The sequence below is a fragment of the Stylophora pistillata genome, chromosome 3 (genome assembly GCF_964205215.1).
Source record: "Stylophora pistillata chromosome 3, jaStyPist1.2, whole genome shotgun sequence".
Classification (NCBI taxonomy): Eukaryota; Metazoa; Cnidaria; class Anthozoa; order Scleractinia; family Pocilloporidae; genus Stylophora; species Stylophora pistillata.
The window spans coordinates 32,100,692-32,114,803 of record NC_142521.1 but is presented as its reverse complement, the minus strand read 5'-3'; the positions used below and the strand labels follow the sequence as shown (position 1 = coordinate 32,114,803).

The 14,112-nt window shown below is 38.4% G+C and overlaps 1 protein-coding gene across 1 annotated transcript in view; it reads left to right on the top strand.

The window, feature by feature from the left end:
• Positions 1-3,411: 3,411 nt before the first annotated feature.
• Positions 3,412-14,112, top strand: part of LOC111329597 (glutamate receptor ionotropic, NMDA 1-like) — a 12,827-nt gene continuing 2,126 nt past the window's right edge. Inside the window, exons 1-6 of the mRNA XM_022934327.2 lie at positions 3,412-4,038; positions 9,292-9,893; positions 10,501-11,159; positions 11,355-11,522; positions 12,263-12,465; positions 13,272-13,450. Coding sequence (XP_022790062.2) covers positions 3,604-4,038; positions 9,292-9,893; positions 10,501-11,159; positions 11,355-11,522; positions 12,263-12,465; positions 13,272-13,450 — 2,246 coding nt within the window. The 5' untranslated portion in view covers positions 3,412-3,603. The remainder of the gene's footprint in view (positions 4,039-9,291; positions 9,894-10,500; positions 11,160-11,354; positions 11,523-12,262; positions 12,466-13,271; positions 13,451-14,112) is intronic.

Sequence of the window (14,112 nt, the reverse complement as noted above, 5' to 3'; positions counted from 1 at the left end):
TAGTGCGAAGTTTTAATTTTTATTTTCCTATACAATTGATTACATAAATGTATGTAGGTATGTAAACATACATGTATGTATGTATGTATGTAAACATACATGTATGTTTGTATGTAAACATACATGTATGTATGTATGTATGTAAACATACATGTATGTATGTATATACATACATGTATATACATACATGTATATACATACGTATGTATGTATATACATACATACATACATGTATGCTAACATGTATGTATGTATGTATGTATGTATGTAAACATACATGCATGCATGCATTCATTCATTCATTCGTTGATTCATTCATTCATTCCGGCATTCATTCGTTCATTCATTCATTCATGCATGTATGCATACATGCATATATGCATGTATGCATACATGCATACATGCATGCAGGCATACATGCATGCAGGCATACATACATGCATACATACATACATGCATACATACATACATGCATACATACATGCATACATACATACATACATGCATACATACATGCATACATACATACAAGGTTGCTTCCTGGAATGGGCCTATCGGTCGATTGCTGTAAAAAGATGGAAAACTCTATAGTAAGCATAGGAAACAGTATCTGTTGGCAAACAATCATTAAAACAGCAATTGTTACATAAAAACTGTTAAAACAATAGAACAAGGTACAAACAGCTGTCTTTGATGTCCAAGTGTCAATCTAATTCAGTCTGCGCCATAAAATTTTAATTTCATCTTTTAAAATTGATTTCGCAAATTGCTGCAGAGTTGCTGGAACTCACCTTTGTTTGACACCGGAGAGCTTTTTTATCAGCCAAAGAAGGGATTAATTGGCTTTTGGGAAGTACGAAAGTAGCCAAAAAATTGTAAAAATTATGTTAAGCGAAAGGAGATGGCGACTGTCTTTGGCATACGGTTAACCCTTCACTTCAAAGATCTGATCTACTTCAATGAGCTGTCGATAACGATTGCATTGTCGTTACGGTTTTCTATATTCTTATAACCTACGTACCTGACATTGAAAATTTTCTAAAAGATCACTCGTAGTAAGAGTGGAAGGTTTTAGAGAAACCCACGTACTAGAGGTTGCCCATTTCAGCGTGTTCGGGGTTCACTTGCTGCTTCACTCAATTCTCATTTCAATTTTGCAATAGCTATAACACCAAAATGGCTGAGATGAAGAAAAATGTCGGGACTATGCATGAGCAAAATACGATTCGCAACACAGCGCCGGGTCGAAGGTCTGCGCAGCTCATGATCAAAGCGTTGTGGAGGCTGTTGAAACCAAGATCAGTCTCTTATGAACAGTCATGCAAATGAACCATAGCCTTGTTCAGGCGGTGGAACGCAAGACTCAGCGCGGCAAATATTCGTTCGCCATACTGGACGGGTGGACTATTTTGGACGAGTGACAAGGCGAAGGGGAGGGGGAAGGGAAGGAAATCCTTCCCGTCCCCCTCCCATTGTCTCTTGTCTCAAATTTTCCACCCGTCCAATATGGCGAACGAATATTCGCCGCGCTGAATCACAAACTACCGCCTGCAAGCAGGCTATACAAACCAGTAAGTCACGTTAAAAACCGTCTTATATTATTATAAAGGTCAAAAAAGAAGGGTAAATCAACAGGATACCAGTAAAAGAATAAGCATTACTTTCGAGAAGTTTCGTGATTATATTTTCCCCGTACGCGTCTCAATTTCCTTTCAGTATCTGATTTCTATCAGCCTCTTTATTTTCTTGCGTTTTCTCTTAAGCCTTAAGAGAAAACGTGAGAAAATGAAGAGGCGGGAAATTGCCGTGCAGCCGGCCAAAACTGATCCCCTTGCGCACACCCGACATTTGACCGCTGGGCTTTTACTTGCAGGCAGTTTTATCCCTGTCATGTCGTGGGCTTGTGGCCAATGAAAATGGAGAAAAAATGCACACAACCATAACTACGATGAAAAGAGGTGAAAAGTCTGATAGACACGGCCATTCACGGAACGTCTGTAGATTGTCGTGTTCCATTTTACTTCAAAAGCCATCTTTATTCTGCTAATCCCTCAATTTCTCAATTCTTGACATTGCAGGTTTGGTTGAGATGTTTGTCAAATAAAGTGACAAAAGCCCTCTCAAATATAACCGTGAATTATAGCTCCACGTCAAATTTCCAAGGAATCCATCAGACTTCTGCCTGGAATAATCTTGGTTCGCAAGTGAAAATTGAACTCGTTATGGTGAAGTCAGATGTAACTAAGATATCGAATCACAGTTTGATTCAGCGCAATCCCGACTGATCCTATTTTAAAACTCGGCCCACAAAAATTACTTGCCTTATTCGAAAGACCCTTACGCAATTGGGGAATTTGCAGAACAAAATACATTTGAAAGACTAATCTGTATGACTTTATTAAATTTTAAAACACAGCGGGTAGCGAACAGTTTTGAGGTGAGACTAAACGGATTTTCATGGTCTTTTTTTTTTTTTTTTTTTTCTTTAACGTCAATGTCATCGATCCTCGTATAATTCCAAAAGAAGAAACTAATTTTAAGTTAGGTTCTTGCAAACAAAGGTGTTAACGAGGTGCTGTTGAATTGAAAACTTTAATTGCTGAATCGAAAAGGGACAAGATGTCGGTGATCAAATTTGTCAGAAAATCTCTTTGAAAGGCAGCTTTTTCTGAGTTTTTAAAGAAGTTCTGGCTTTGAATGGTCTCCTGCCAAGAAGGCATGTCCGACAATTGAGAAATTTAAAATATAATGAATTTTTAAAAGCAACCGGAAAAACTTGGCTTTATTGAAAATTGTATTCATTGGAGATCTTGAATTTTCATTACTTAAAGAACAGCGTTGAGAAGGATAATGTAGAATCAGGCGCTCGCAGTTCATGGAAATTTCATTTAATTGAAGATTACTAGGCGTGAGTGTATTTTTGTATCCCAGTCGTTAAAATTTGGAATTCGATTTTATTCCGCTTCAAACAGGTACAGCTGTTGCTCTTGCAATAATCCCGTGTATTATTGCTTTTCATATATATCAACCAATCAAAAGAGCACATTAATAAATTTTGCTGACTTTATGTCGCACTTAAGCGGAAATGACAATGATTTACTTATGCGATTTGATGTCATGAGCCAAAACTTTCCTGAAAGCTTGATTATCTGAAGTCCGCTGCGATTCTGCCTAACCAAGGCGTTCGCCTCTTAACATAGCGGTTAAGAAAAATAAAAATGAGGTGTTATAGCAATAACAGGTCCTCTGCTTCTTACGTAATTAAAACCTGTCATTTGACTTTTCAAATGTGTGTTTAGCAATGTAAAATAATGTGTGATATTATCCAATCACACGCCATCTTATTGCTGATGTTATTAGATACTGAAAAAGTTTCTTGAGATTTTTTGTTATGCTTCGCAGGCCGCGTGTAAGCTGCCGGATCTTGATAAACACTTGGGGTAAGAAGGCTCATGTGAAAATAAGGGATATAGCATATACACTAAGAGTTGGCATCATCCGCTGAAAAAAAAAAAAGTTTGCTTAAGCCATTGGCACAATATGGACTCGAATGTTTGTCGTGCATAGCCCTAAATTACACCGGTCTTCCTTTCAATCAGGAAAATGGCTCGGAGGATTTTTCTGTGGCAACTAATGTCATGTATAACCCTGGAGTTTCTCACTCGTTTTGGTACTGCGGTAGAAAAGCTCGATGTCAACATCGCTGTGTTTTTTGACAAGGATGACATCTTCCAGGAATACGTCTTCAAGTCGGCCGAACGAATGTTCCGATCAAGAAATGTTGTAGCTGGTAATGTGACTCCTAATGAGTTCTTGTTGGAGATGCATTTCTCGATGCCTAATCTGACCGACGTCTCTCCCTTTGATCATGGTTTGAGTGGTTTGTTTCCCAAGATTTCAAATATCACCTTTGACTCACAGGGCATAATCTTCGTCGATGTCACAGAAGATGGATTACTTTATTCCACGCTTCTTGAGAGTTCCGTGTTTCCATCAATTGGGCTACTGCAGAGCAGAAGGACGTTTCCCATCACACAGGTAGATTAAAAAATTTATCTGTCTAGCTTCTTTGTTTCAACTAAATTCATTTTTGACGCTCGTTAAGTAGTAATCTTGAGCGATTTTTTCAATATTTTTTCAATTTTGTTATTGCATAAAATATTAGAACTTTTATTGTTTGGGAAAAAATCTACACAGCAGTTTTTTTTTAAATTGAGCCACCTTTCAACGTTCTAATCAGGCAACTTAAATTCACATTTGGGTCAAAAGAAATTTGGAAATTCATCTCAGAATCTCGTCTCTCGCGGAAGTTCTTTTTTGCTCATCAGCAAAAGGGCGCGTTACGAACATAATCAATATTTGGATACTGCTGCTTTCACACTTTTGGATGATATTTACACAGTAAATGCCATCGTTTTATTTACATTTCATTATTCATAGAAAAATAAACATGCTAAAAATCATCACTCTAGTAGATGCGATTAAAGAGAATTCAAAAATATTGTGTTATCAGATTTCAACTTGGCTAAGCTTAATACATGAATTGACCCACTAGGATTACAGGCAAGAAATGAATATTTACTCAAATGTTTACGTCTGATGTGTTATCATTTACTGATGTTGGCGCCTGCCTATTTTAAAACCGACAAGATCTTAACACCCCCTGCAATCGCTTTGGTAAGCTATCTTTTGAAATCTCGAGAAATGGCCTAAAAATAAATTTCCTTTTTCTTTCCTTTTTCCCCATAATTTAGGGTTGTAACGCTGAGTTCATCTACCATTCAACTCATAAATCCGCGTAGGATAGTCGTTTCTGAATTATACAAAAAAAAAAAAAAAAAGAAAGAAAACAGAAAATTACCGACAGGAAACATCTGCGGATCAGAGTAATATTGCCATGTATCTCGGGTTAATTAGGCTAAAAATACATCGAATGCAATTTTCATATTCATTTTCAAAAAGCTAAAGAAAATAATCTTTCATATATTTAGACCTTTGAAATCAAACAATTTAGCGTGAAAGTGAAGTTAAAATTCAGACATAACACATTTCTCATTTTGAGAAATATTGCTTAGGGTTTCATGTTAACTAACTTAAAGGTTATAAATGTTGACAAAAATTCATCTATTCAAAATTCAGTTTTTCACCGTAAAGGTAACAGAGCCGGTCATTACTGTATCACGAATGAAAGCTTTCATTAAAAAATAGCAGGCGATAAAAGATAAGCGCAATTCAAACAGAGATCGGACAAATTAAGCAAGTAAACAAACAAATGGGTTAGCATGGGTTAAGGAAATCCTTTGTAAAAACAATAAAATATAAATCAACTGTTCAAAACTGTCTTCGTTATTCCTGGCCCGTTTAATGACAAGCAGCTTGGAATTTACAGTCATCTGTTGATGATTTGTTGGTTTTCATTCGGAAAGCTTATGGTTGACTTTCCTAATCGAGGCCTGTTCTAAAACGGTCATCTTCTGTATAACTAGCTCATTTGTAGTTGTGTAATAGACGGCCATAGACAAACGGTCTTAATGGATTTATATATAGGCTCTAGTGTGTTCCTGTGTGGCTCTCGAGAAAACATACCACTTCACTTTACTGATTCATATCGATAATCAAGACATTTTCATTAACAATTTTCAGAGCTTTTATCTATGGCACTAGAGAAATTCAACGGTAAATCACTCTTGCGTCGTTTTCGTTCTTCAAAATAGATCAACAACAGCTCTCGTGAACTAATATATGCTTATAGGTTTGTCTGCGGAAATAACATCCGATCTTTCCCTGGGAGCAAATAGTAATTCGAGCGAAGCTTGAAGATAATTTTAATGTTCGAAACGGTTTGTCACGACTTCACTTAAAAAAAGCAAATGCTTCCAGCCCCCTTTTACGTTAGAAATTTAAAGTCAAGACTTTCAACGCATCAGATGCAAAAGCGCTTACCATTCTCGAATGGAATCGATTCCTACTTTGCGAACAAGCAAGGACGAAGATAAGAGTATAGAGTTGAAAAAGGTTCAATACCATCACGGGCTCCTACATTATCCTATTCTGAAAGCAGAAAGAATGGTCATTTTGGAGAACTGCTGAAGAGCGACGGCTTTCGTGAAACTGTTTCGAACATAATTCTGAAATAAAACTGATTGATCCAAAAGACTACACAGTGTTTGTTAAACAGCTGGGCTATATGGGAATCCTTGTTTACAATATTTGCTTCATTACCATAAGCAATTCAGTTTCTGATGGAGCTAAAAATAAATCAGTTCTGAATATCGAAAGGTCAAAGTACGATTAACTCGGCCAATGAATACGAGCCTGATGCATTGAATACTTTTTGTGCAACACGGGTTTAAAAACTCAAAATTTTACATAGAATGTATGAGCTCATTAGCGCTTTTGCCACCCAGAAATTTTGCAGTTTTTGATGGACTATTTCTCCTTGAATATTACACTCAAAGAGCTACAAATTTCACCATGTACTAAGGTTTTCTAGCTCTTTAGCTGCCTGAAGTCAATATGTATCTACTATGCTTCCTTCTTTACGCAAAGCCGTATGCAAATGAGCAAAAATGTAAACAATGACGTCAGCATGAATCCGCCTATACTTACCAATACTTTGATTTCCACGGAGGAGGCTCATTTCTACGGAGGAGGCTCATTTCTACGGAGGAAGCGGATTTCTAGAGAGGAGGCTCATTTCTAAGCAACAGGCTTATATTTGAATGGAAAACAAGAACAATTGCAAAGAGAAAGCAAGGTTTTAATTAGAAACGTGTTCGTTTTACAGTGAGCAGCAGTGGCACCTGTGGACCACCGTAGATTTGCGCGTCGTTGACAGAGATGCAATAATTGACGAAGCCGCTATTTAACAAACACTGTATAGTCTTTTGGATCAATCAGTTTTATTTCAGAATTATGTTCGAAACAGTTTCACGAAAGCCGTCGCTCTTCAGCAGTTCTCCAAAATGACCATTCTTTCTGCTTTCAGAATAGGATAATGTAGGAGCCCGTGATGGTATTGAACCGTTTTTCAACTCTATACTCTTATCTTTGTCCTTTCTTGTTCGCAAAGTAGGAATCGATTCCATTCTTTTGTATCTGATGCGTTGAAAGTCTTGACTTTAAATTTCTAACGTAAAAGGGGGCTGGAAGCATTTGCTTTTTTAAGTGAAGTCGTGACAAACCGTTTCGAACATCAAAATTATCTTCAAGCTTCGCTCGAATTACTATTTGCTCCCAGGGAAAGATCAGATCTTATTTCCGCAGACAAAAAAAAATACATAAAGAAACGATCATATGATGCACGATCCTCGCAGTAGATAGCGCTATTTAAGCAATAGCGAAAATCAGACCTGAAAAAATTCAGGCCTGTACGGGATTCGAACCACTGACCTCTGCGATACTAGTGCAGCGCTCTACCAATTGAGCTAACAAGCCAACTGGGAGCAGGCCGTTAAGTTGATTCGTAATAAACCCGTGAAAGTGATAAATGAGATACAATGAAATATATGAAGTTCATATATTTTGTACTGCGGTATTAGATACATATGATGCACGATCCTCGCAGTAGATAGCACTATTTAAGCAATAGCGCTATCTACTGCTAGTATTATCTACTACTACTATCTCTGATTTTCGCTATTGCTTAAATAGCGCTATCTACTGCGAGGATCGTGCATTATATGTATCTAATACCGCAGTACAAAATATATGAACTTCATATATTTCATTGTATCTAAAGAAACGATCATTAACATGCGTGCACCTTCGTGCCACATTTGGGGCAAATATTGGCCATGGCATACTGAATGAATGAATGAATGAATGAATGAATGAATGAATGAATGAATGAAAAACTTAATTTAAGCGTCTATGTTTTTAGCTATAAGCTAATGGGGGACACTAAAAAACTTTAAAAGTCAAATACATTTACATATGTAGATGATAGTTATTTACAGTAGATAATTAAAAAGATTATAAATTTACTTAGTTAAGTTTTAAATTTCAACGAGAGTTGAAAGGTCGACTTTTCTTATGTTCTTCTTGAATGAATTTAGAGTTTCTATCGTTCTTAGGTGTCTTGGTAACTTCGACCAGATGAGAGGTCGCATATATTTAATAGAATCATTCCTACCAAATCTTACAGTTTCGAATCTTGGCAGTTCGAAGTCACTGTTACGTAAATTATATTGAGTATTCTTTATATTAAATAAGTCAGAAATATTCTCCGGTACGAGACTGTGCTTAACTTTAAACATCAAAGTGGCAATGTCTTGTAGGCGCCGATTGTTCAACGTCGGTAGTTTGGCGCGACTTAGCAGTTCTTGATAGGACGCTGATCTAGTTTTGTACTCCGCCCTAAGTGCTCGCTCCTGAATCCGCTCAAGCTTTCTCCGATCCGATGCATTACAAAAGTGCCATACTAGATGACAGTAGGTTAGATGGGGAAGAACTGAAGACCTGTAAAGTGATAGTTTAGCATTACAGGGTATCAAATTGCGTAGCCGCACTAGGACCCCTACTTTTTGACTGGCCTTAGAGCATAGATCACTGATATGACTAGCAAAACTCAATTTTTCATCGATTTGAACTCCTAAAAGCCGTATTTCCCCCATTCTCTTAATAGTATGACCGTCAACAGAAAAATTTTGATTATCGTTGTCTTCGTCAACGTTTCTCGGGTTGATCGTTAATAGCTGGAACTTTCTGGCCCAGACTTTCGCCACATGAGCTGCAAAAATTCGCCATTATCAAAAATGGCGGACTGCTACTAGAGAGAAGCCTGGGCTATAGGTACCAGTACTTTGATTTCCACGGAGGAGGCTCATTTTTTCGGAGGAGGCTCATTTATACGGAGGAGGCTCATTTATACGGAGGAGGCTCATTTCTAAGCAACAGGCTTATATTTGCATGGAAAACAAGAACAATTTCAAAGAGAAATCAAGGTTTTAATTAGAAACGTGTTCGTTTTACAGTGAGCAGCAGTGGCACCTGTGGGCCACCGTACAAATCTCCCCAAACGAGAACAGAACAGAAAAATATTAATATTGTAAAATGTTGGGGGAAAAAATCAAAAGGGAATTAGATTGGCAGAGGATTTAAAAGATATACGCGTATTGAGCCTTGAAAAAAACTAGGCTAGATTTGTCACTTCACGCTTACAAATCATAGACATCACGGACATCGTTTTTCATTTGTTTGTTGGTCTGCTTCTTAGCTCTGACGGTTGGTCTGTTTTTTTTTTTTTTTGTTTGTTTTTGTTTTTTTTGTTTTTGTTTTTTTTTTCAAAAGGAAAGTTCTGGTGGATTCACTAGAGTTGCTGCGCCATCTATCATAGAATATGCACAAGTAATGGTGAAAATTACGGAGAAAATGGGCTGGCAAACTCTGAGTCTAGTGATATCAGCAACCCATGAGGGGCTTGTGTTTGCTGACGCACTGAAGCACTTAGCTCAGGAAAAGAAATGGCGCGTATTAACATCATTATGGATTCAAGGCGTCGAAAGCCTCCAAGAATTAAAGATGGGACTTTTGAACGTTATGTCGACGAAATCAGATGTAATCATCGGGCACGTTCGTGAAAAGAGCAACGACGATATATTTTGGACCATTCAAAAGTTGCAAGCCATTGAGAATAGTAGTGCATGGCTCGTTACTAAGCCTACCACGTACGGAGTCTTGAACTTAAGTTCGATTCCCTCTGGACTAACTCAGGTCAGTTGCAAATTACCCGAGATGGGGCATGACTATGAGTTGTACCTAAAGGCATTGTATGATTCTTTTGTCATGTTCGAAAGTGCTTTTAAAAGTTCAGTAAGGGCAATAAACAGTGTGCAAAAACAGGTTCTTAACACTTCAGAAAAATACAAGTTGCTGCGGAGAACGGCCATGATGTAAGTCAATGATCCATCCTAGAACTTACATAGTTAAATGTTTGTTTTCCTTGCTCTTTTTTTGGTTGTTTCAAGAATGTTGTGGATAAGAATTAGCGAAAGAAAGATTGGGCAGGGTCGCTTATCAGGAAGATGACACTTAACAAATGGAAGGAGGTGAATGGGATCAGGGACAGATGACTCCACTAGATATGATGCGAGAGAATGTTGCATCCACAATGCATCAGAATAGGACTTCCGTCATTGAGGGGTTCTTGCATTTTTTTTTAATTTAGTGTACATTACATGTCTTCTGAAATTACCAGAAGTAAAGCCAAGGTCCTTTTTGTTAGATGTGCTGTACACAAAAAGCTAGATGAGTCACTTGCCAGGCAGTTTAATTTCTTTCCATCTTAAACTGCCCGTTTAAGATGGTTGAACACTTTACTGCGACAACAGAAAACAAATAACCCAAACAGTTGATCAGAATATCAAGTAACCGATCGATGATTTGATTTTTGTTCAAAGGTTTATTTAGTCATCTTTCCTCGTTGATCATTCTTCAGGGGTGTAGGTCGTTCTTCTCTTGAATTAGCCCTCTTTCATCCTCTTTTTCTTCCATCTCTAGCCGTTTGAAGGATACTTTCCTCAAAGGTAGCAGCGAGCTCTTTAGAACTCACGACTTGTCAGAGGAACACCATTCGGCGTTCGACATCTTGAATTTAAGGGAGGATCTCGATAGCAGAAAACACTGGCAAGATGTTGGACTTAGTACACCAACTGGACTCGCATTAGAGCCCATTGTAAACAACAATGGTAACACCCTCCTTCCACTACATCATCCCAAGCACCCCGTCCTGAGAGTGCCTGTTGTCGAATGGCCCCCTCTCGTGGTCTCAAAAGATCCAGCGCTGACAGCGAGCCAAAAATCATGCGTTGGAAGAACGTTACCTTGCTATAAGTACGTAAACATAGGAAATTCTACGCAGAAGACTAAACAGCTTCTCTGCTGCTATGGAGCGTCTATAGACTTCTTGAAGTTTCTAAGAAGAGACCTCGGGTTTGATACGGAAATTTATTTCAATGCGGATAGGCAATACGGAAAGTTCGACCCCGTTAACGGCACCTGGAATGGAATTATAAATGAAATTATCTCTGGCAAAGCGGATCTAGCACTCGATGTGTCTGGAAACTTTGAGAGAGCAAGGGTAGTTGAATTTGCGTACCCCAGCACTGCCTCAGCAATGAACATTCTGGTCAGGAAAGAGCGCTCGTACCAAGAACAAGGTATGAGATTATAGCGAGTAAACAATATAAGTCGGGACTCGCTTGGTCCTAATGTGATAAAAAATGTCCAAAATATCATTGTGAGGAGTAAGTGGGAATACCTTCTGGTAGTGTAGCATTTTATTTTTAATGTATTGACATATCTTTCCTTTTCCAAAGAAACTCAATCATATAATTCTTTTTTGTCTCTATCAGTAAGCGTGTGGTACTCGTGGCTGGAGCCGTTCGAATATGGCCTTTGGATAGCCATCCTGGTGACGTGTAACCTGGTCCTGTTTGTAGTTTGGTGGCTTGACAGGAAGAGTCCCAAAGGATATTACGCGCTCCTCAAGGATAGTGATGAGGATGCTTTTACATTGTTAGGTAAATAGCAAGGAAATCCATATGGTGTTGGTGAGGGAAGGGGAGGAAATGAGAAGAAAAGATGATGGAAGGCATTGTATGGTTACCTTAAAAGAGTGTTATGGACACCGTTAGTAAATCGCACGCTCCATAACGAACGATCTTTACACTTACAGCTAAGTTCTAATTACTCGGACCCTTCAGCTTTCCACGCATCATAGTTAATTTTATTTCCTGAAAAGAAAGAGTGTTATCGTAAATGGCGACTGACTCTTCGACATCTTAACCAGAAGTCATCTTAAAACTGATGATGACTTCCAATAAGTTTGTCGAAACATCAGGCACCATCACTGAAAGCAATTTGATTTGAATTGTGTCCTCACCTGGATGATCTCACTAACTCTATCAGTTTCAAATTGTGTTGTGCGGGAGGTCGAGGGTTCGAGCCCCGGCCGGACCAATAGTCATGGTCTTAAAATAACTGAGAAGAATTTGCTACCTTCAGTATAATATCAAGAAATGGATAGATATTCTAGTCTTCTCGGATAAGGACGAATAAACCATAGGTCCCGTCTCCTGCAGGGTTAGGGGCAGGAGACGTTAATTTCCCACGCACGAGATTGCTGTGTGGTGGATGTCCTCCCCTTGGGTGGGATGGGTGGGTGTTATACAGGGCCCCATTTAAACCATCTGTTCGCTGAACTGGGCTATCCTGTCTAAATATTCATTACTTACTTACTTACTTACTTATTCCTTTCTAGACTCCATGAGTTATGTATGGGGCGTAGCATTTAGTAAGGACATTGGCGCGGAAAAGACTCCCCGCAGCAACAGCGCTCGTACCGTGTCAGCGGTTTATGCGTTACTGGCCTTGATCATGGTAAACACCTACTGTGCAAATCTTATGGCCTTCTTACTTGAGGATTCATACAAACTGCCCATCAGTGGTATACGAGATGCCAAGGTAAGTATCTTTTATCGAGCATTTTTCAATTGAGTGTAAAAATTCACATTTGTTCGAATACGATCTCTAATTGGTTCAGGAAACTCGCCCTATTGACCCTCACCTTTCTCGACGTTAGACACCAAACATCACGATTGCCATATTTAGGCGGTTTACAAGGGATCCATCTGTGTGGTTTTTGGCTCATGAACTGCTTTGAATACATTGGCTTTGTTTACCTGCACTCAATCGAAGAGCATTCCACTAAGTTTAGTGGAATAGTAGTAATTTTAGTTTTATCGCATCCATGCGACTCATACAGGTTGGAAAAAGCAGTTGCTCTGACACTCCTAGGGCTGAGATTACTTTTTACGCAAGAATAATTATGTATATTCTCAAAGCTTGTGACAGAATAAACTAGTGTAACTCTTACCTCTTAAAACGTGTGAGTTTACGCCTCGATGTCGCTGTAAGAACGCCCGAGTGCTTGAAAGCTGCACGCTGACGTTAGAACTGTAAATATCACTAAGAATTAGCACTCGTTTCACTGAGAAACTATCACAACAATCGATTTGCCTTAAGGAAGACGTGACGCATTTGTGACACACAAAAAAGAACCAAAAGAGAAAAAATCTGAGCCATAACTACCATTCGAGTTATAATCTGTACAGAGGCTCTAATAAAATGAGCTACGCATGCAAAGTTCTGTTAAAGAACAACCAACACTATTGAAAGAAGGAGTTCAAACGAACGCGCTAAGGCCAGGAATATCTATCTTGAACTTTTCTTTCAACTTTTTTAAAATATCTCGTGTTTCATTCCAATAGCTCACCGAGAAGTCTCTTTATCCACCTGACGGTTTTAAACTTGGAGTAACACGGGGAAGCAACGCGGAATCTTACTTCAAATATCACGTAGAAGACTTTTTCAGGAAGATTTACCATGCTAACTTGAAAATACATTTAGTGGATGGTTTTCAGGCTGGGATACAGCAGCTAAAGGACAAGTACGTTTATAATAAAATATAAAAACATCATTTTCAACCAAACTCTTCCTTTTTGAACTTTTAGACTCAAGGCCTTTTTTTCAGCCAGACAAGTTTGAATCCAGGGTTAACTACAGAAATATACCAAGCCCTTGCCATGGCAGCCGATTCAGTCAGTATGCATTACGACAGTCAAAAAGTTAGTAAGTCAGTCAATTGGTAGTAAAATAATTTGGATATATCAACAAAGTTGAAATGTAATCGTTACGGTGGCCAATTTATCATTTCAACTTTGTTGATATATCCAAATTATTTCGTTACCCCCACCGACGCAGCCCTAAACAGTTTCTTTAGAAACTATCAGCCTTTATTCAATTGGTAGTAAGTCGATTAATTTGTCAGGCGTCAGTTAGGCAAGTAGTCATTCAGTCAATCAGTCATTTTGCAAGCAGGTCAACTATTGGTTATTTACAAGGTAAATTTGGTTTTATCAACTGAGTTGATAATGTAAATTGGCAACGGAAAGAGTTTCAAAGCTGACGTTTCAAGCGTTAGCCCTCCCTCAGAGCAAATGGAGGAATTGTGGGTTTGTGTCTGCGTTTATATACAGAAAATGGAGCTACGCTATTGGTGGGAAAAAAGTAACGAGAAAAACAAGAATCAATTAGTTAAATGAAAAGCGT